Source organism: Barbatula barbatula (genome assembly GCF_947034865.1).
Source record: "Barbatula barbatula genome assembly, chromosome: 23".
NCBI lineage: Eukaryota > Metazoa > Chordata > Actinopteri > Cypriniformes > Nemacheilidae > Barbatula > Barbatula barbatula.
In genome coordinates, this window is record NC_136786.1 from 9,260,621 (window position 1) to 9,283,255 (window position 22,635).

General features: G+C 37.3%; 1 protein-coding gene across 2 annotated transcripts; it reads right to left on the reverse strand.

The window, feature by feature from the left end:
• Positions 1-3,059: 3,059 nt before the first annotated feature.
• Positions 3,060-22,627, reverse strand: itgb1a (integrin, beta 1a). 2 transcript variants are annotated; one of them, XM_079487902.1, is made up of 16 exons: positions 22,340-22,627; positions 13,266-13,332; positions 12,833-12,918; positions 11,052-11,271; positions 10,752-10,922; positions 9,751-9,989; positions 9,453-9,608; positions 9,267-9,362; positions 8,603-8,692; positions 8,381-8,521; positions 8,073-8,275; positions 6,863-7,101; positions 6,507-6,729; positions 6,207-6,439; positions 5,704-5,870; positions 3,060-4,529 (listed from the first exon to the last, which is right to left on the reverse strand). In XM_079487902.1, the coding sequence occupies exons 2-16, from the start codon at positions 13,330-13,332 to the stop codon at positions 4,464-4,466; spliced, it is 2,397 nt and encodes a 798-aa protein (XP_079344028.1). In that variant the 5' UTR covers positions 22,340-22,627; the 3' UTR covers positions 3,060-4,463. The 2 variants fall into 2 exon arrangements, with proteins under 2 accessions (XP_079344028.1, XP_079344029.1); XM_079487903.1 differs by lacking the exon at positions 3,060-4,529 and adding an exon at positions 4,755-4,939 and having other exon boundaries at positions 22,340-22,577.
• Between the last annotated feature and the right edge of the window lie 8 nt (positions 22,628-22,635).

Below are 22,635 nucleotides of genomic sequence, written 5' to 3' on the forward strand. Positions count from 1 at the left end.
GCAATGCCCACAACACCGATTTGCAGAGGACCACTCTCGGGTATCGCAACGAGCGGAGATGAGTAAGACGGGTTCGATGAGGTTGCAGACTCCGAACGCGCTGCGGCAGTTAACCACACGGCGTCGAAGTCCAACGGCCTCATCGCCCTCATCTCGGAGCGAGAGAGTGGCTCTCTGAGACCGGTGTTGAAAAGCACCGCCAGCTCCCTCTCCCCGAACACACCTTGTTCCGCGATGTCCAGGAACCTCTCCACATACTCATCCACAGTCTCACTTCCCTGGCGAAGACTGCAGAGGCGACGGGCCAAGCTGGACCGGTCAGTGTCCATGCTGCTGCTGGGTTCTGTGATGGCTCGTTGGTTCTGTCAGGAATCACAGAGAAAGAACCCAAGCGCAGGCAGCGGGGATAAGGGGTAACAGGATTTTAATAAATAATAAAACAGGAACAAAACAAAACCCCACGAGGGAGTAACAAAACAGTACACAATAACAAAAATGATAAACTGATTACTAAACACTCAACAAGGACTCGACTCGACTCGACTCGACTCGACTCGACTCGACTCGACTCGACTCGACTCGACTCGACTCGACTCGACTCGACTCGACTCGACTCGACTCGACTCGACTCGAAGGACACAGTAAGGCGTACAAGCAAGGGATCATGTACAACCAACGAGCACAAGACAATAGACAAGAGGGTATTATATAGGGAGACTAACAAAGCAGATAACAATGGGCAGGAGTGGGTAATGAGACACAGGAGGAAAGCTATACTAGGAACGAGAGGGGCGGGGCCAAATGACGAGACAGGAGAGAACGCATATTATGTCCTGATTGACAATAATATGCTTCTCTCCACATAAAACACGTGGGTCTGTCATGATTCTGCCCCTAGACCAGAAAATCAAGACAAGAGCAGGCAGAATCATGACGATGAAAGACTCGTTCTTCTTTTCAACAATTAAAAAAAAATCACGAAAGGCCATGGGTGTTGTGGCAAGATTCGGTAGTTTCTTCCATGATTGAACTTATAAAGACATTGGCAGTCAAAATTTTATGCTGTTGCATATTTGACTTTGAAATGTAGTGGAGTTAGAGTCTCCTAAAATTGAAATACTTGAGTAAAGTACAGATACACAAATAAACTACTTAAGTACAGTAACGAATAGGAGAATACACCTCTATGAGGGAACTGGAGATGATGAAGGAGGTAAGTCACCTCAAGGGGATGAGCGAGTGGTGAGACCAGATGAAGAGTGTGAGGTCGTTGCTTATATGGCTGGGTTGGTGGCAGTGGTGATGAGGTTCAGTTGCGGGTGTTTAATAGACAGTTTAAATAACAATGAAGTTGAGTTAAATTACATTTTTAAGATCTCTCAACAATATTTGTATTATTATATATAGGTGAAAAATCTATTTATTAAGTAATTTATTATTCACTGCTGCCCTCTGTTGGCTGAAGTCTCACTTTACTCCTACCAGCACTGTACTAAGGAAGAACCATCATGTATTTAAATGCGACAGTGACATTGCAGAAAAGTACTTTATTTCTTTAAATTCGGATGGCAGTTGAGACACCAGTGCAACAAAAGCAGCATCACCCACAAACAAAGTATTGTTTTATCTCATAAACCAACAGTGTCTGAAATGATAGGGGTCTCAATATTTTATGATCTGTTTGTTAGATTAGGGGGGAAACACTTCATTGTGGATCCTTTACTAATAAAACCCAGGATAGAGAGGTTGAGTGAATGTGGTCTGGACTCTGTGGATGAGGGTCATTGTGTCAGAGACGCTGTAGAACGGCAAAATGGAGTAAGAGCAGTACAATCGACTGATCATTACATCCAAACAAACACTCAACAACCCGTCCCTTCCTTATGTCACTGATATGCAAACTCTCTCTACACAACACGTGAAGATAACCATGAAATCTGTCTGGATGATCAGGATACGGGAGGACTGTATTAATGTTAGTAGCTGCTGTGTTTCCATTAGACAGAGGATTGTATTGATTCACTGTGTTTAAATCCAGTTTGAACTGCCTGAAATCTGATGGAGAAATAAATACACAATTATAACAGTTTCACAAAAGTCGTAATTTCAAAAACAGTTTCTATAATTGAATTTTCCTTTTCATTGACTGTTTTCCTCAATGTTTATAATGTTTGATTTTATACAGATTATTCAATGAACAAAGACACATTTACATTTTAAGTCAGACAAATTATCTGTCTCTTATTACATCTTATTTTACAGTATGAGGACTCTGTAGGCATGCCTGAGATTAAACTGCATGACTGTTTGGCTCTGGCTGAAAATCTGTGTGTCTGTGTATGTGTGTATGTGTGATCTGAGCAAGAACAAACTTTCATGAAAACAGTCACATATATTAACATGCTAAAATCACACAGTCCAGTTTGAATGCTAAAAATGGATATTCAGAGCATGACCGTAAAACTTATACAGAGTCCAACAGTACAAGACTTAATTCTGATATCTGATATAAACTGCTTTCGGTCAGTGTCTCTCTCTTAATAAAATTAACATTCATGGTGTTATAATTACCTTTGAGCTCATGGTGACAGAGACGTAGCTGTGTTAGTTTTGTACGGACATGGCATGATTTTCGCCCAGTAGGGTACACTATGAATTAGACTTTATGAACACTAAATCCATGAATGTAGTTTACCAGTAGTCACTCTTGGAAACGTATATTTATCCATTCTCCAGTAAGCTCAGTATGGGAACATTCACTAAACAATATAATGTTATTTTTTATTTTCATTGTTGATTATGGAAAGTGGATAAATAAGGTAGGCTCCTGCCCTTAATTTCCAATGCCCTCAAAAGTTTCGTATTTAACAAAATGACTGCCTATCTCTCACAGCACAACCTTATGGACAGTCAAAAATCTGGCTTCAAGAATGGACATTCTGGATGAAAGCGTATTAAAACCTCTCTGATACAAAACTCCTTGTTATACCCATATTCCCCATATAATACATTTATATTTATGTTTTGTGCCATATTAAACACGCTTGTCAAAATGATTTGTAGCATTCAGGTTACCATGTTTTATTCGTTTTGAGCGGTTATTATCTGCGAATATCAGACCTTGGAATGCAGCGGTTGGACAATCAGAATGAAGTATATAAGAGCGCCAGGTAATAGTAATCAACATAAGAGACTACAGGACATTTCACCTCTGTAGGCTAAATACAAATAATTAGTTGTTAGAAAGGAACACATTACAACTGTAATTTTATATTTTCTTTTAATAAATAAATTCAAAATGGCAATATTGAGCATACCAGAAAAAGGCACTTTAAACCAAACTAATATCTTAAGCTTAGCACATGGGTGTTTTTACAGAGTATTATATCTTTATTCTTCTGGATTTTAAATTAACAACTTACTGTTGCATTCCAATACAATAATACAAAATGCAGGTCGTTTGTACCATTTAGTATTAGATATGAACATCCGCACATCTCCAATTCTTCATTTTCATTATAGATGTTTCCAAGGATCTCTTACTCAAAAGATTTTTGCATCATACAGCATCATTTCTTACTTCATATTTATGAATCATTACCACTTTAGATTGATGTGTATTTTGTTACAAATAATGTAAAGTGTGCCAACTGAAGACGTGAGTTTAACTAAGATTAAAAACCTTCATTTATGGATTTTGCTCCTTTCTGAGCAATTTATGGCGTTTTTCTTCCATACCGGAGAACTTCATACAACAGGATATCACCTGAATACACTAATACTCATCAAGAGCCACATGATAATTCAAAACATAATCCTTTCATAACATTTAAAAAGCACAGACAATATTTTCAGCTTTAACTTCGATCACTACACATGTGCCATTATACAAGTAATATGTTAAGCATTGTCTCAAAGATGTTTTTGGCATGAAATGCGTGATAGAGTCTATAAAAGTGAACAAGTATGCATAGATTATTACCAAACAAGCCACACTTTCTCAGTTTACTGAGAGAGAAGATTTATCCACTAAACTTCAGCATAAGTCTTTCTCTATCAATATATAATAACAGTACTCATAGATACTTCATTTAAACATAATGGGAAAAAAGTTAATATGTTTTCAAACATGACATTTGTTTTGTTGTTTTTTGGAATCTTTTGGGGATCCCTTTGCACCACAGGTTAAAGTCAAATCCTTTAAAGCTTCAAGAAAAGAAACATGTATCTGTTCTGTGTGAAAAGAGAAATGTTAAAATAAACAGATAAAAGTCTATACAAACTGTACACATTTTGCAAAGGATGAGGGGCAGACAGTCCTTGATAAAATACTGCTTACTATAACTACAATATTGTGTTTAAAAGAATAACATGAAAATGTGAAAAACAATGAAAGGGAAAATAAAGAATCTCCCCCCGGCCCATTCCTTCCAAAACACTCTTGAGGTTATCATCAATGTCCATTATTTGCCTTCGTATTTGGGGTTGATGACAGTTGTTACAGCGCTTTTATAAATAGGATTTTCACCCTGAGAAATAAAATAAACATTATATAATTAGAATAAGCAACAAATGTACAGTGCACTTAAACTCAAAACATCAACACATGCAGCTATATGTGTGACATCCTGCTATCTATAGTAAGGAACAAACGTTGAAGTATTGCACAGCACTGTCAAATGCCCATGCAGGAGCCGGTTAGTTGTTTCCACCCAATGCATAAAACTATTGCAAAATTTCGATTCAGGGATGATAAATACATTGTTTTATTAATGGTTGGAAAATATGGAAAAAGGACCTTGGGTACACACACATGCACAAACTGAAAAAGAAAATGCAGAAAGAGGAGAGTTATACAAACTTAAAGAGCAACAGCTTTACGTCCATAGTTTGGATTCTTGAATTTATTAATTGGACTCTTGTAAATTGGATTCTCTGTCTACAGGTAGAAAGGAGGCAGATATGAAGGACAAATAAAGAAATACAAGAGATAAAATGATAAAAAAGAAATATAGGACAAGAAGTACAATAGTTGTGATATTATGGAGAAAAGAAACAGTACGCAGAGCATGGAGAAGAAAAAGAGATATTGTCTGCATGCAAGACAGTGAACGTATACAACCTTCGGATTATACCTTTAGGGACAAAAAATGAATGCTAAGACAATGATCATTTCATTTTTAAGGGTTAATTGGTTAGAAAGAATATTAATTTACCTGTGTAAAGAAATATAACCCCTGCATAAAATATTGTTTTGTGTATAGACTATAAAGGAATATTAGCAAATGAAGCGTGATTAAACATAAAAGGATTATTTACACTTATTCACTATTTACGAAAAATAAATTAAGTTGTTTTTCATCTTTTGTGAGAAGATTTTGCATTGTGTTTGACTAAAACACAGCGTTTCAAACAGCAGGGGGCGGCAGTGAACCATCCTCACTGACCACAAAAGGTCCAGGCCACACCCAGACAAATGAGGCCTTGAAAATCCAGAAGCCTTTTCTCCCAGCTCCACATTTGCCTACAATCCGTACAGCTCCCTCAAAACACATTCTTTCAGCTCATTAATACCAAAACAACTAATAATGAAATAATCTGTCAATTCTTCAGATATCTTGATCCTATGAAATACAGACTATTTGCTTTTCGAACTCATCAAATAAATCTGTTTTTTTTCTAGCTAAATGTGAGCTTTCATACCGTGTCCCACTTGGCGTTCATCTTCTCTTTCTCAAATTTGGCAAATTCGCGTCGGTCGTGAATGATCATGAGCAGCTTCCAGATCAGCAGCAGGGCTAAACCAATCAGAACGATGCCTGCGACCACACCGGCCACAATGGGGATGATGTCAGGACCAGCTGGACACTCTGATGAAACAAAAACAACAAACATAAAAAAATACCAATTAAAATCTGTTTTAATTAGGATGTACACTCTTAAAAAAAGGTGCTTCAAAAGGATCTTCGATGCCATGAAAAACCTTTAACATCCGAAGAACCGTTCTGTTGGTTCCTTGTGGTGAAAAAGGTTCTTTACAGAAACTTGGACTGAATGGTTCTTTGTGGAACCAAAAATTGTTCTTCCATGGCATCGCTGTGAAGAACCGTTAAAGCACCTTTATTTTTAAGAGTGTAGAGCTGTTGTAGGATATCCACAATGTAACTACAGTATGAATACATGAAATATATTTTCCACAACCCCACCTAAATCCTCCACCACATGGACTTCCTTCTCAGTGTTGTTGTTAACGGCGTAGGTGTAGTAGAACCAGCAGTCATTGGCGTCTCTCTCCTTGCAGTGCATAAGGGGGAAAGCCTGGACGGGCTGAGGGAGCTTGTCTCTGTCCTTCACTTTGATGAGGTTAAAGTAACTACAATCTCTCTCGCAAGTGTCTTTCTTCTCTCCTGTGCCGAATGCCCGACACTGCACGCATTCCCTGTGACAGAAATGTGTTGTTAATGCATCCGGACAGCATGAAACTCACTTGGAATATCGTCACTTACTTATGCTCAGTGCAGACTCCAGGACAGGTGGGGCAGATCTCACAGGTGGGCCCCTGGAATTTAGGGTCCGTGCACCTGCAGGTCCCACACTCGCAGGTCCCTCTGCCGTTACAGATCTGCTTGTTAGAGGCTAAACATGTAGATGTGTCCAAAGAGCAGTCACAGGCACTTCCAGTGTAGTTAGCGTCGCATATGCACACTCTGCACTCACAACGGCCATGTCCTACAGGAAGGAGATAAGATTAATTGAATCAACATAAACACATTTGAGCTATTCACAGGTACTTTCTGTTAAAGGCTTGTCGAGTAATGCAGCGTCAACACTCGTGTCCTATTGCGCAAAAAACTTCCTGTACCTCCGCAGAGTTTATTGTTGGAACGGTCGCAGTTGAAGTTGTCGCACTCGCAGTATTTGCCGCTGTAACGTTCCTCGGGATTGTCCCTCTTCTTGCACTCGCAGGTGCCGCACACGCACTCGCCGTTGTTGCTGCAGATGTCTGTGCCGTTGTCCTTGCGGCAGTTCTTGTCCAGGTCCTCTGTGGACACCTCGTCTTTACGACATTCACACTGTCGGCCAACGCGTCCCTTATTGCACCTGAAAGGAACCCAGTAGAGAACTGTGAGTTTATTGTGCGTTTTTACCCATTCGGAAAATCTACATTACAACTGATAAACAGTTTTATATTCTACTCGAAATCTGTGTGGATATAAATGATCAAACTAGTGGTATCCAAAAAAACTGGTATTGAAAATGATCATGATATTAAAAAAACAATGATTTTTTATATTGTAGTACCCTAATACTACACATATAATAATATTGTAAACTAGATAGTAAAGTTTGAGAATAAACTAATACTACACATATAACTACACATATCATTTTGGAAAAAAGAAACAGTACGCAGAGCATGGAGATGAAAAAGAGAAATTGTCTGAATGCAACACAGTGAACGTATACAACCTTCCAATTACAAATTTATTAATGCTAAGAAAATTATCATTTAATTTTTTTAATTGACAAAGCCTGGCCTGAAGAGATTAAAATAGTTTGAAAGGTTTTAGGTTAAACATTTTCCAGCATGAAAGAATGAAATAATATGACCCGCGAATTATGCTTGTTTAGACAAAGTCGGGTCAAACTTGTAGCCAATCAGCAGTAAGGTGCACAGTGACCAGGACGGGCATTAGACGAGCGGAGCACTAACAAAAGCGAAAGATGGGGTAGGGGAGTGTTTGTTTTGGTGATTTGAACATCAACAACGGCTAAGAGAAATCGGACACCCCGCCTTTAAGAAAACCAGGCTTAGTATGTTGTTAGCTTTAATTAGCATGTCGTGAGCATGATGCTAACACCATTAGCATGTTGCTAGCATGACGTTTACACAATAATAACATGATGCTAGTCTTAAAAGCCACAATGGTAACAAACTCTTTGTCTGTCCGTATACCCACTTGAAGTGTGATTCATTGGCCCAAAAACACAAAATGAACAAGATTATAATTCAATATCAATTATATATAAAGACTAAACTAACACTGCAATTGTTATGTGAACACTCTCACCTGCAGGCTCCACACTCAAATGTTCCATTGCCGTTATGGCACAGGTCGCTGTTTTTAATGCCTTGTTTGTGACACTCACACTCGCAGATAAAGTAGAGCACAATCTCGACCTCCTCGGTAAAGCCCAAGGGTTTGATCTTAATGGTTTCTGACTTGCCTTGTCTCGGGCAGCCCTGAGCTGTGATATTAATGCTGAAGGATACCTAGGAAACATTTGAAATAAAAGTATGTATTGTATTTCTATTTCATGCACACATGAAAATGAGAACTTGCTTGAGAATTTGAGTATGTGGCAGATTTGTTCTCACCTCATCTCCAATGGAAATGTTGGAGCATCTCCTTCCATTTTCACCATCATTCACAATACCATTTTTGCAGTGTGATTGATAGGTGATGGTCACGCCTTCAGGAAGTTTACTGTTCTCTAGAATGACCTCTGAGGAGAGAGACTGACAGAGAGCCAGTTTTAGTGAGACGCTGTATATGGTCAAATTTCTTCAAAACACTGTTGATGGTTCTGATGTACTCACATTGTAGGCATCGATAATAAGATTGATAACATTGCTGGAGTTTGCCGACAGCGTGCCCACTGCAGACTTGGGAATGAGGTTTTTAAGTTCCTGTGGAAAGGGGAAACAAGAAAAACATTCAAAAACATTCATGGACCTCAGGCACAGAGACTTTGTGTTTGTTTTACAGCATTCCTACGGACAAGAAGGTTAAATTATGACTTTGTCTTTTCCAAGTTTGGAGGTAGAAACTATTTTGGGGGTTGTGGCTTTTCCAAATATAGAGAAGTGGGATTCAAACTGTTCAGATGCCTGAAACACATTGTACGTGGTACTGTTTTACCAATAATATCTGAAATATGTCAGATGCTTTTGTTATTTGAAGTTACCCATTTGGAAAGTCTTTCAAATCTACACAGAAAAACACTTTTCTGGAGAAAAAGCGACTTACAAAAGAGAGAGCATTTAATATTTTGTCAAATGGTGCAAAACGGTGATCCTGTCCTTGGCAAACCCCATAAGTAAATAAAGGTTTTATAAGTTTTGAGAAAAGTTTGAGGCATAGACAACAAGGCTGGTGGAAAATTTAAAATCTTATGGCTTAGTAGAAAAAAGACAAAATGATCTTCCTCGGTACACATAGTTTCCAAACACACGATTAAGATAGTGATCTATGTAAACCTACTTTGTAAACAGGCTGAAACTCTTCTGTGACGGCAAATATGGTCTGAATGTTGTTTTCGCTCAGTTTCTGAACCAAGTGGGCGATGGAGGGATAATCCTGGTAATGAACAAAAGACAGAAATTAAACCTCTGTTGACTTGAAAAACAAACCATCTGTCTGACAAACCAGAGAATGTCATATACATACATAATAATGGCTCATTGTGTACATGTTGTTTTCCAGGTGGCATTTCCCATCGTTGGGTAGAACGATTCCACCTAGTTTTCCATCTCCGGCAAAGTGGAAACCTGCGTCCGTAGAGAACACCAACAAACGAGTGACGTTTCTCCAGCCTATGTGCTCCTGAGAAAGTTAAAAAAGAAAAGAGCCTCAAGTCTGGATTCAAGTCATAGTACACCATCTCCCTGAACAAATTAAATAATGATGTAAAAGAACAGCACTTTAAAACAAACCAAATGATGGATTAATTTAGTTTTTCACTCACCCCACAAACAGCCACCTGCATGATAGCATCAAATCCTCCCTCAGGTGAGTCAAGATTTCCAGATATCTGTTGCTTGCCCACCAGAGTATTGAACTGCTGCCCATTGCTGGTGAGTCTCAGCACATTTTTGTAGCTGAAGGGACTGGTGCAGTTTTGGTCCCCAGTACAAGGGTTAAGAAGTTTGGCTGGAGTGGTGCTAATATAAGGCATGACAGTCTTCTCCACAAAAGATCCAAAACCTGACAGAAATTGAGTAATTTAATTTTTAAAGTAATCTAGCCTGTCTAAATACAGTTCATAATTATTTTAAATTAAAAGATGTCAAAAGATGTTTTACACACTTGTTTAAAGGCTTCTCCTAGATTTAACAATGTGAGAGGTCCTCATACAGTAGATATGCACATTAGGGCTGTCACAATATACCGATATGGTCAATAACCGCAATATTAAAAACCAAGATTGATAAAGACAAGATCGATATTGTGTTAATTGTACACATATTGCAATATCGTAAATATATTTCTCAGCATCCATAAGTAGCTTTAAGAGTTACAGTGGTTACAAAGTCTTTCTCTTTGCCTCCATACACTCCAGTATTATGAGTGTGATTTGTTGACCAAATAACAACATCTGATATCGAGAAGTTTTTACACTATACAGTACACTGTAAAATACATACATTGTATTGACATACATAACATTTTTAAATATATATTTACAGTAATTGCAAAATGCTGCCAAGGTTTTAAAGTAACCCTTACAAAATATATAGGAATGTACTAATAATGCCATGTATCAAAGTAATATAATAAAAAATAAATAAAATATTTCTTACATTTTTAATGTTTTCAATACATGAAACGCAACTATTTATTATGTATTATTCAATATATTATATTAACAATGTACTACAATTGATTTAATATTGTCTGTAAATATATAAAAATATGTTTTCTTTGAGGAAAGTATTGTTTTTCAGAAGTATTTCAAAAGACTCTCACCAATTCTGAAATCTGAGGTAATTTTGGACATCTCCAGCATCAAACTAGTTCCCAGGTTTTTGACATTCTCCAAATCATCCTTCATAGAGTAGGACAGGTCCATAAGGTAATACAGGTCAATGGGATAGTCCTCAGCCCTCTTGAACTTCAGTTTAATATTCTGAGGCTCACCTACAGGAATAACATCCATTTAACTTCCAATAAGGGATAAAAACAGTCTTTCTACCCAGAATTCTCAGCAAGGATCAGTAAAGATTAAATTAAAGGATCAATGACTCATAATAAAAATGTTACAGGTACCAGATCTGAGTTTCAAGCTGAGTTTTTGGGGCTGGATCTGTGTGATGTCCTCAGGTCGGAGTTTGTCGGCTCCTTTCTTGCGATTGGTCACTGGCTTGTTATGGGTGGTCCTTTGACTTCCACGAGGGTTCTCCACTTTGGAGACCACACAGCCTCTCTTTAGGAGTGACTCCAGCTCATCACAGCGGGCCGATGTGGGTTCTCCCTGTTTAAGAAAATCCTGTTGAAGACAGAGGGCGAAAACTGTTGGTACTGCACAAAGCTAAATTAAATTTGAAATCTGTTAAAAATACGTAGACGATCAGTGTTCAAAACTGTAAAGATTCGTTTGTTAAGTAATTTTTATTTAACGGTAAGAAAAGGGCGACTATTAATAATATATATGCATAAAAGCACTGTTTGTTTTGGTTTATTTGTGTCTTAATTCCATTGCTTGTCATTTGTTTCTTTGTTCTTATTTTGCAATAATTTGTTTACTTTATTAATTGCTTGGGAACTTAAAAGAATGTTAGAAATTTAGATAAAGGAACAAGTATTAGATTTTTCTGTAGTATTGAAATCAACATTGACTGGTAACAATCTTAACAGTGCAAAACATGCCTACACATAACAAAAAACATTAAATAAGAAGTTTAGTAGTGCACAATTTTATTTTTGCTAACAAATGAGTTACGCTCTCTCTCATAGTCCCCAAATGATGCAAATGTTCCAATGCAATATGATATTTTGGAGTCCTGTGCTATTTTCCACAACAAGCATTCCTAAGATGTACCTTGTTGTTCCAGTCTGGAAGCACGGTGGAATGTCAATCGTCTTATGTCATAAGTGTTATTGACGTTATTACACATATCTCATTTTTATTTGCCAACATGGCAGCTGAAATATCATGACAGTAGAGAGTGAACAAAAATGTGTCATCCAGAATGAATATGACCCTTGACATAACACAGGCTGGTTTGTTGGGAAAATTACTTTAAAAAAATGACAAAACTGGAATTCATGTGCCGTCAAAAGAAATGCAGTTTTATTACAGTGAGTAAAGAATATTCTTCCTCAAAAGAATACTCTCTCTCTCTCTAGCCAGGTTTCCATTACCCTTCAAAATGCTCAAGTGAAACACGCTAATTTCGCAAAAAAAACATATATCGCAAAAACTTTCTCACGCTCGCACAAGGTGTTTTTTTAGGGCAAAACGATAAAGGCATATTTCTCAAAACTCCAATAGAAACACTTTTGGTTGTGTTTACAAGCCTTATAAAAAAGTCACATGACAGTTCGCGGTACGTTTTGGCATAGTTTGGCATAGGACTCCAAAGATAGGATGTAAGGAATTCACATTAAGTAATATCTGAAATGATGGCCCAATTCAAGAAAACAAGTGAGTGAAGTATGGAGATTTATTAAGAGCAGTGAGGTTATTTGAAAATATATAAGGAAATATATAGACATTTCTCTTCACTCTTTCATCACAGTAGGTGGCACTATGCACAAAAGTTTGTTCGCAACCTGCCATTAAATGTACAAAGAAGTACGGCCAGAATTACTTATCGAGAGAAATATTAAAATACACTTTAATCTCATTACATCACTTAATGGAAACGCAGTCATTCCGCGATATCTAGAACAAAACGCTTAAATTTTGCGCAAATCTGTAATGGAAATCCGGCTTCTTTCTCTCTCTCTCTCAAAATAATTAATAAATCAATATATTTGGTTAGTGAATGTTCGCTTTAAATGTGTTTAAGAAAAAAAGGAGATCACTGTATTGGAATGCTACTTACTGTATCAGTGCACCATCCACATTTAGCCCCCACTTGTATGCACTCTCCACAGGATAATGCATTGGCTTTGATGCACTCATTGCCCTCTGCAGAAACAAGAGCCGCAGTCACATCCCATCATGCATTGCAAAGGCATAAAGTCAGCGTGCAGCACTCTACCGATGAACGAGAATTCATTTACATCACTCTGTCACACTGTAATTAATGCCAGCGATGAGTACTCCATGTTTTCCATTATGGGTAAAAGCTGGGTGGAGTGACGTCTGAGAAATGACATCAGTATTTAACCATGAACAATAGCCTTACTCACTTGAGTCAGGGCAGTTAGTTATCCTTCCTATAAATGACCCTATATTAATTCTGATTTAATTACAAAGTAGCTTTATAAAAGTGAGTGACTTGAATCGACTGAAACAAAAACACATCACATTACCTTGCTGTGCGCTGCTGTAACAAATAATGCCTAATAATGTTGATATGAAGAGTAGCTTCAGGTCCATCTGAAACGAGACAAAAAAAGAAGCATAAACATAACAACAACAGCATGATATTTGAACGTTGTAACGCATGGTAACAACTTGTTTTTTACATACCGATTATAGAAAAGTGCCATGTATACACACAACCTAGGTATCAATATACCACGGTATTAACCAAACATCCAACTCATCCCCCAAGTACTGCCTTGGTAGGGAAAATAAATAGTGTCAATGAGGGATGATATGAATGTTTGGTCACTGACATTCTTACAAATATCTTCCTATGTGTTAAGGCGAACAAAGAAATGTATGCCGGTTTGGAACAATCTGAGGGGTGAGTAAATGATGACAGAATTTTCATTCTGGGGTGAACTATCCCCTCAATAAAATAAACTTTACTTATAAAATAAAGTTTACTTATTTTGTAATGGAAGACAAATGCATATATCTGACAGAAACGTCATACAGATGTACACATCTTTACTGAGTGATGCCCTTGAGTAGCCCGAAGGTCAGAAACCTGCGCCCAGCATGGCTTGTCTATTCTCAGCCCCTGGAAGAGGAACCGCTGGCTGGGCTAATTTAAACCTCCTCTCGAATGCCCTTTCTGGATAAAAGTGACGGTCATTCAGCAGTCAGGTCATTTCCTCATAGCTCTATCCTCTGCCAGAAATAACACCGGTTCAATTCAGGTCGATTGGGACTATTTTGACATTGAGATGAATGTCACAGAACTATAACAGAACTGGGGTTCATGACTATAAACGACACGCTGTATAGAGACCATGAACACAACTGTGCTGTTTTATCCACAGTACTACACCACATTGACATTGAACTGACTCATAATGTTGTTTCATGACATATATTGCTATATCAAAAATCATTTTGTGCAGAAAGAAGTTCCTGTGAAATTGGCCAGTGATCTCTCACTTCTGAGCACTTTTGCCTGCTGAAAGCACAATTGGCTGTTCGCCATCCTGCCAGGTAAAGCATTATTGATTGGTGTGTCCCACGAGACTTTGTTGTGTCTGGTTAATAAATAATCCCTCTGTTTGGCTTCAAAGCACTTTGGACAGTTTAGCCGGGACAGCGGCGTCTACTTTAAAGGGAATTACTTAAAATGATCAGTAGCAGAAAACATTCAAATCAAGTTATCAGAATCATTTGCATTGACATTTTAGAAGATAACCCTTTTCTGATTCTTTTTTTAAACATTTCCTTCCAGGTTAAAGGCGTTGAACAAATCACATTACATTAATTTATCATTACATCACCAACTATTGAAATATTATAATTAGAGATGCACCGATACAAAATGTATCCACCGATACTGATTATTCAAAGTGATATCTGCCGATATCGATTCCGAAGATTAAAAAAATATTTCTAAACTTTAGTACGTTATTAATTCATATAATGACTATTAACATTGAACATCAGACTGTTGACGTTTCTTAACCTTTTTTATACACAGAGCACAAATTCATTCATTCAGTGTGAGTCTGAAACGGTATATTTCTCCTCCACCCGATGTAGTGCATGTGGTTTCCATTAGGCTCAATGGGCAGAGATGAGGTGGCTTTAGAGAAATTCCACTCTGTTGAACACGAAAGCGGGCCACTGTGGGAACTGTGGCAGTGGAGATTAAATCATAAGTAACCTTATAAAAGATTGTTACACTCAATCTTTCAACAAGCAAAGTCCAGAGTAACTCAGTCACTGGGAGTAAATGTGTGTGCTTTTTATACACACAGCGTGCAGACAGCATGTCGGACAGAAAGACCAGATTAGCCCGTGTGTCACCAAGAGTTTGCTGTAACTTGGTGAAGCCACGCTGGAGTTAAACTCGGAGGCAAGTCAGTCCTACAGCTTCCAGTTACACACTGAACTAGTCAGTGCCAGTAAAATCACTCGCTTTATCTGGACGATTTTACGCATATAGATGAAGCCATATTCAGATGTAAGTTTCTGAGTCTTGACTGTTTCATTGATTTGTCCATTTATTTGACCATTATGAGTTTAAAGGGATAGTTCACCCAAAAATGAAAATTCTGTCATCATTTACTCACCCTCAGATTGGGCATACATTTCTTTGTTCTGCTTAACACAATGGAAGATATTTTGAAGAATGTCAGTAAGCAAACAGATCTCTTCTCCCATTGACTCCCATAGTATGTATTTTCCCTACTATGGCAGTAAATGGGGCATGTGATCTCTTTAGCTATTGACAATCTTCCTAATATCTTCCTTTGTGTTTAACAAAACAAGTACATTTATACAGGTTTGGAACAATCTGAGGGAGAGTAAATGATGACAGAATTTTCATTTTGGGATGAACTATCCCTTTAACAAATGGAATGGAAAAGTCAAAGCAAGTTTATCTATTCACTCAGACAATAAATTATGACAATTTCTTGGACCCTAGTTAGGAGCTATAAGCCTATGAAGCACCGCGTGTCATCATTTTCGAACGTCTCTGTTTTCATAGTCCACACTGCAATGTAAAAACAGTGTTTTCAAATGTATCCACTTTGGAGTAAAAGCTTTGTTTTCATCAACAAAGTCTCAGTGCAAACAGAAGGTCAAAGCGAAGAGAAAATTATGCATTTTCAAACTAAATGTAGTGTGGACTAAGGAATAAGGTGTTGCGCAGAAAACAACACTATCTGTTTCTGTTCAGAGGTTTCACAGCTGGACACAGGAATGCAGGGGGGAGGTCACAAAAAGCATCATGGGAATGATATCGCCATCCACACAGTGTTGAAATGCCTGGTAGAGTTGTGGGGCCTAGTTGCATAGCAGATTGTGACCCACTGGTTGTTGAGAACATCGAAGACATTAATGTCGTGAATTAAAAGAAATGAAAATAAATCAGATCTCTTTTAGATCGTTTCGAACTGTTTTTGAACTTTCTTCTAGTTGTTTTCTTTGGCACATTCACAAACAGCGAGACTTAAGTCCCATTACAGTGAAAGCATATTTTGTCCTAAACACAAAAAAGGAAAGAAGATAAAATAACAGGAAGCCCTCCGCTCTGGGACACTGAGATCCCACCTTCAGTCCAGACAGACTTCAAATCCCCAAACTGCTCTGTGGAAAGATCTCTCTCTCTCTCTTCTTCACTTTCATCCTTTTTCTACTCTGGACTGGGAAAGAGGAATCAGACCGAATGCCCACAAATGCTCAGTTCATCCTCTTTCCTTAGAAGTGGGCCAAACACAACCATGACATAATATTCCTTAAAAAGTGGGGGAGTGTGTAATGAAGCCCAGGTTTAACAATCTGCCTGCAGCGTAGAGGAAAGTCTCCCTTTCCTCCCTCTCTTGCTCATTTAAAGATCTATTTTTCATTTTCTTATCACACCTTTTTGGTAACAATATCTAAACAATATATTTGGCTTTTAACGCGACTACGACTTTATTAGAGAGAATTCTTGAAGTTTCATTTTCTTATCATATCTTGATTTTAGTGAATGTAATAAAAATGTGTTAATTTAATTTTAATATTACCAAATTGTCCTCAACATTCCCCTAACAGGGATACGTTTAAGACAGGACTAGGCCTTGGCTAAATTGGGATATTTAAGTCGTTTTGAAAAACATACATTACAGAAAGGATTACTAGTCAAAAACAAAACAACTGCTTTGATATATTGTAAGACATAACATCGTCTGATAAAATCTCTACACACACATGTTAAAGAGCGGAAGCCAGGGCAATAGCATTAGCCATTACGCTTTTCAAGGTTGTAGGCTTTCCATTTAGTGTCTTTGGCTTCTCCCTGCAGTCTGCCGCTCACTCACAGACGCGTTTCCAGCACCAGGAAAGTGAGACTTTGCAGAGGCCATTTTCCCATTGAATGAGCGGTTTATCCAAAAAGATGCTTGGTTTGTCGTTATACGCATCTTCTGAACAAAAGCCGGGTCGAAAAAAAGTCACTAAATCTAGTGAAAGAGGTGCAAATTTAGCAAAACAAATTATGAATGGGAAACTGTAGCATCACTGTAGTCATGGCGGGGCAGATTTTTGGTGTGGTGGCCAGCAACGGCGAAATGAATGTGGTGGAAACACTGTCTTAATTTAGACTGGGATAAAATGTAATCTCTGTCTGGGAAACCGCCCCTTTATTATCCATATAAAGTATCAAGACAATTTGCTCTTGACTGCAGAGGTCAGTACCAGCTGACCGGTACCACTCCACACTATAGTGGACCAATCCAAAATCCATTTAGCATTACTAATTTGTTGAATTTTTGATTGACACTGTAATAACATGCTTTACAAGCTAAACTACAGTAAAATAAGACCATTGGAAGCATGTTTATTGGTGTAATAAGACAATTCTTGTTGATGACGAAAGAATTTTTTATTTTTGGGTGAACTGTTTCTTTAAGTTGCTACAAAAGGTTTCTTTACAGCGAAGAATAATTTCTTTCTTGCCTTTTTTATGAATAAAACCGTTTTAATAAAAAACAGAATGTTTCTGCAGATGTTGAATGGGTCACCCAAACATTTTTTAAATAAAAGATATTTTGAAAAATGTATTTGGTTTTGTTCATATACAATAGAAGTGAATGGGGTCCAGTGCTGTTCGGCTACAAACTTTCCTCAAAATATCTTCTTTTGTGTTCTGTGAGTAAATGATGGCAGAATTTTCATTTTTGGGTGAACTATCACTGTAAAGGTTCTTTATGGAAGTAAAGCAGTGAATATGGCTTTTGCTTTCTAAATGTCTATTAAAGGAACATTTAGGGAAATATTGATCATGCTAAAGCTAATGCCCATCCCTCAAAGTCAAACACTTTCTGCAGCATTGGACATTAAATACCCTGCCACAATTCAACATCGACATCAACAAAACTGTGTCTAAACATAATGAATGTTACAGTGTGTAAACAAGAAACTAGATTTTTACATTTGCTAACTATATCAATGATGGGTTGGAATGCTGTTGCAAAGGTTTTATGACAGTTTTTTAGTGGAGCAGTGGTGTCCTGGGCTGATGTTTACTGGCTCAAAGAAAAAATAATCTACGATTTTACTATCCCGCTTTAATATATGCCACACTGTAACCTGTGATCAGTCTACAGTGGTCCTATGTCAAGATTACATAATAGTAAAGTTGATATTTAAAACTGAAGTATAACTAAACTCCCACTCTTTATCCCTCCGTTTGCAATCTTGGTCCCACCCTGAGCACCACTCCTTTATTTCATCTGTAGCTAACCACAACATCAACCAAAAAATCCTGGAATCCATGAGAACAACGGATTGTAACCCCTCATTCCCAGCATCTCCACCAGTGCCAACAAACCATACTCAACTGAAATGAATCCAATTGAAGGCTGGATGGTTAGAATCAACCCCCATAAATGCTACCTCACATATAATGCATACAATACGCTGGCCGTGATTTATTATGCTTTTGAGACCGGTGGCAGACATTACAGGCTACATTACTGCCTGAGAAGTCCCTTTAAAACGTTGCATTGGCTTTAATTCTCTTGCTTTGCAGGAATCTTCCCCTAGGATCACACAGGAAAGCAGCATGTAGTCTGGCTAAAAGCCAGAGGCCCCCTTCTGTGAAACCTTGCCCATAAAACAAGACACGACCAGTTTTTTTCAAGGCACATACAAAGAACTTTGTGTCAATGGGACGTTCTAAATAATATCTATCCAACCGTCTGTCTGTCTGTCTGTCTATCTATCTAGCCAATAGATTATTAGATGACAGTGGAAATGAGCATATACTATTAAATTTTTAAAAAAAATAACGGTGCATGAAAGTTCTTCCCAGCGATGCCATTTGAAAACCATTTTTGGCTCCACAAAGAACAATTCGGTCAAAGATTCTTTAAAAAACTCTCTTTCTTACCTTTTTATAATCTGCAGAACATTTTTGTATTTACAGTATATTCAATGCAATGCACAAAGGAAACATGATTTTTGATCATTTTTTACACATTTGGGAACCAAACTCTTTAAATATATATATTTTTTAATTGAAATAAATTAAATTGAACTGAATGCAGTTTACATGAGGGTAACTTCCAGTCACTTGTTTGGTAACAATTCAACCATTAAAGTAAAGTTTATATAAGGTTAATGGGGCTGTACTTCAGCTGGCAAATAAAACTGTGTGAATATATAACATGCGAGAATTTTATTTGAGAAAGATTATATAACACAAATATATTATGTGTTATACAATATTAAAAAAGATATTGTTTTCTTGAGGTTAGTGTATGAGATTGACATGGCAGTCATTTAAACAGCAGAGAGTTTACACAATACTGCATTTACCACATGCCATCACAGGTCAATTTCAAGCTAATTTACTATGTGACCTTGGTGGGCCCGCGTGAATAGTGCTCACATTGTACACTACCGAATAGGGGTTCTTTTTCATTGGCTGATCGGTATAGAGCAACGAGAAAAGAAATCATGCAGGAGCGGACCGCTTACAGGAAACAGGGAGGGGACAAACAAGATCAGATTAGAAGGGGCCTGTTTTCTATGTATTCAACTGAACCTTCAACAGGGGTTGAATGAGATACGTACAGACTGTAGCACGGAGACAGCTCACTTTTAACCCACAAAACAAAATAAAATGTATACTTTTTAGAGAAAATAGTGATACAATAATCTATTAATATACATCGCATGAAGCACTCTAAAAACTAAAACACCAATAAGCTAACCTTCATTAGCTAAAACATATATTAATTCATTATTAAAACCAATGCATTCTCCTTATATAATAGTCTTTCACACACGTTTTAAGATTTACATTGGACAGCTTATAAAAGACCCACACAGACTACAATGTCTTTTATCAAAATAAATGTATTGAAATCATATACGTATATATGGTCATTAGAAAACCATTCCAGTTACATTATTTAACAGAATATCAACATATTACACTGTAAACCACATGGTATAACCATATTTCATTGGTGACTTGAGTGAGAATTAAACTTTGGTTTCAACTGTTTCAGATACTTCCATAAGTAGCCCTGCTGTTGAGAGTCCCTAAATATTGATGAAGGCATCACAATAGATGCTTAAGTTGAGCAACCTTTGATCAAAGCTCCTTTCAAAATGACTGCCAAACATTGTTTTTAATCTTTTTGCACTGTAATCTGACCTGCCAGGAAAACAATGTTTGGATCAGTTCCTATAAATATTTCTGCTGAGAGTTCAATAAATGCATAGGGAAAATTCTCCATAGATTTCCAGACTAAATAATGTTTACCGGGCTACATTCACTTTACTGAATTGACTTATGTTTCTCCTGATCTTTTGATATAAAGGTCTATGGTTATATCACACAATATATGACTACATTTATTTGATGTTATTTTAATTTTTTTACCATTTGAATCTTATTCTAAAATGTAAATAGTACTAATAAGAATGCATATCCAAACTGTTGCTGTAAAAGACACACTAATCTTAAACTTCACTTAACTATTAGTGTGGTATACTCTCTAAACGCTCCAGTCTGAAAATAAACGTTGGATCTCAGTTTGTTTATAAATTCCTTTTCACCCCAACAAAAACAAACTTCTTGTAAGAAAAACAAACCACTCACGAGTGACACTATCACGTGTATTTAAAGCTTTTCAGGAACAGTGAGACATTTTTGAATGACCAACTAAGTATAAATGAAAGCAGGACACATCTGCTCTGTTAAATGTCCAAGAATAGTTTTTTTTCTGTCCGTCAGCTGTCGTTAAGGTTAAAAGTCATGTATAGTCAGCTAACAGATGCAACTGACCACACAGCAAAATACACCTGATTTATTCTACCTACTAGAGTCCAACCGTCCACTTACATGATTAAAAAATCTCCTCTCCTGTCAGATGCACGCTTGTCCTACAGGACAAAGGAAGCAGACGTCCTTTTGAGATTAAAACGGGTACAAGGGTATAACTGAATCCAATGAATCAATGCAGTTTGTGCCTTGACATTACAAAGGATCCTGAGAGCTTTAGTGAGACTAAAATACCACTTTGGGATCTGCTTTGGTCCTATGTTAGAAACAGATTGTAAACAAATACATCAAATGTTTTCGCTTGTCCAACACATTCTAAATTCTGGCACCAGTCAACAAGAATAACAACTGGGTAGACCATATTTTACTATCTGGACAGTTAAGGATAAAAAGACATTTAGTAAGGCTTAGCAGGAATATTTAATGACTTATTAAGTCCAAATCAATACCACAGAACGTGTTTAACATACAAACACTTCAAAGCATTTCCCTGGGAAACTAATGACCAAATTCATTAGCTAACCAATTGAAGTCAATAGAAGCCTCAGTTTTGTTGCATTAGCTGGTTATTTATCATATAATTTATTGTTTTTTTATTGTTTTTATTAACAACAAAGTTCTTTACAAACATTCGTGTATACAATGAAATACAACATAACAAAACTTTGGGTCAAGCTAATGATTAAAACCTGTTTAATTTGCTGCATGACGTAAGCACTAGTTTATTGATACGTTAAATGACGTCATACACACGTTCAATAAGTGGATAAGTCACAGCTACTTTTTCGTATTAGGCCTACGTCATAAATAATACAAACAAATGAAGTAATGACAATTATTGTTAAAAATGTTAATTAAGGCCAGTTAAATGGACGTGAGATGGGTCAACACAATAAAAAATAAACATTGCCCTTAGCAACAAGTGTGGTTGTGCTACAGTATTGATGGTGAAAACAGATGAGACCTAAAACAATACAAAAAATAAAAAGTAGTCGGTCGATTTAGCCATTTGCAAGAAAAGCTAAATACATCCGAGACAAACGACGAAGCTGGACGTCTTTTTATAAACCCACCCAAAAATATCTGTAACGCGGACCGTTATTCACGCCTGCGCAGCGACACGAGCAACTTCACACACATTTGTCTCTTTACATCACGTAAACATGTATTTTACGCACCACTTTAGCGTTTTCTTTGGACGAATTCAAATTAAACGCGAAGAAAACGGTGTCATTCCAACTTTACCTTGTGGCTTTTTTTCCCCTCTTCACTTTCGAAGCCTCATAGGCGTCTTTTGTCAACGTGTAGGCTATCCGTCTTCTTATCCTCAACTAAAACAGCTCGTCATAAATCCTTCAGTGAAAACAAATCACACGAAACAATCCATTTTATACCCGTCCGCTTTAAAATACTCCACAAAGTTAAAAGGGCGCGTTTGATCGTCCGCGCGTATGCATTGGAAAAGAATACTTGATAAACGTCTGGATGAAAAAGTATGAGGTCGGCAGACCGGCGAGAGAGAGAGAGAAAGAGACAGAGAG

Bases quoted from the DNA above. Each gene is read 5' to 3' on its own strand.
- itgb1a (XM_079487903.1), bottom strand. From the start codon at position 13,332: ATGGACCTGAAGCTACTCTTCATATCAACATTATTAGGCATTATTTGT. The intron at 11,272-12,832 runs GTAAGTAGCATT...TGTCTTCAACAG, and splicing joins GTGGATGGTGCACTGATACA to GATTTTCTTAAACAGGGAGA. The intron at 9,363-9,452 runs GTATGTATATGA...GTTCATTACCAG, and splicing joins ACACAATGAGCCATTATTAT to GATTATCCCTCCATCGCCCA.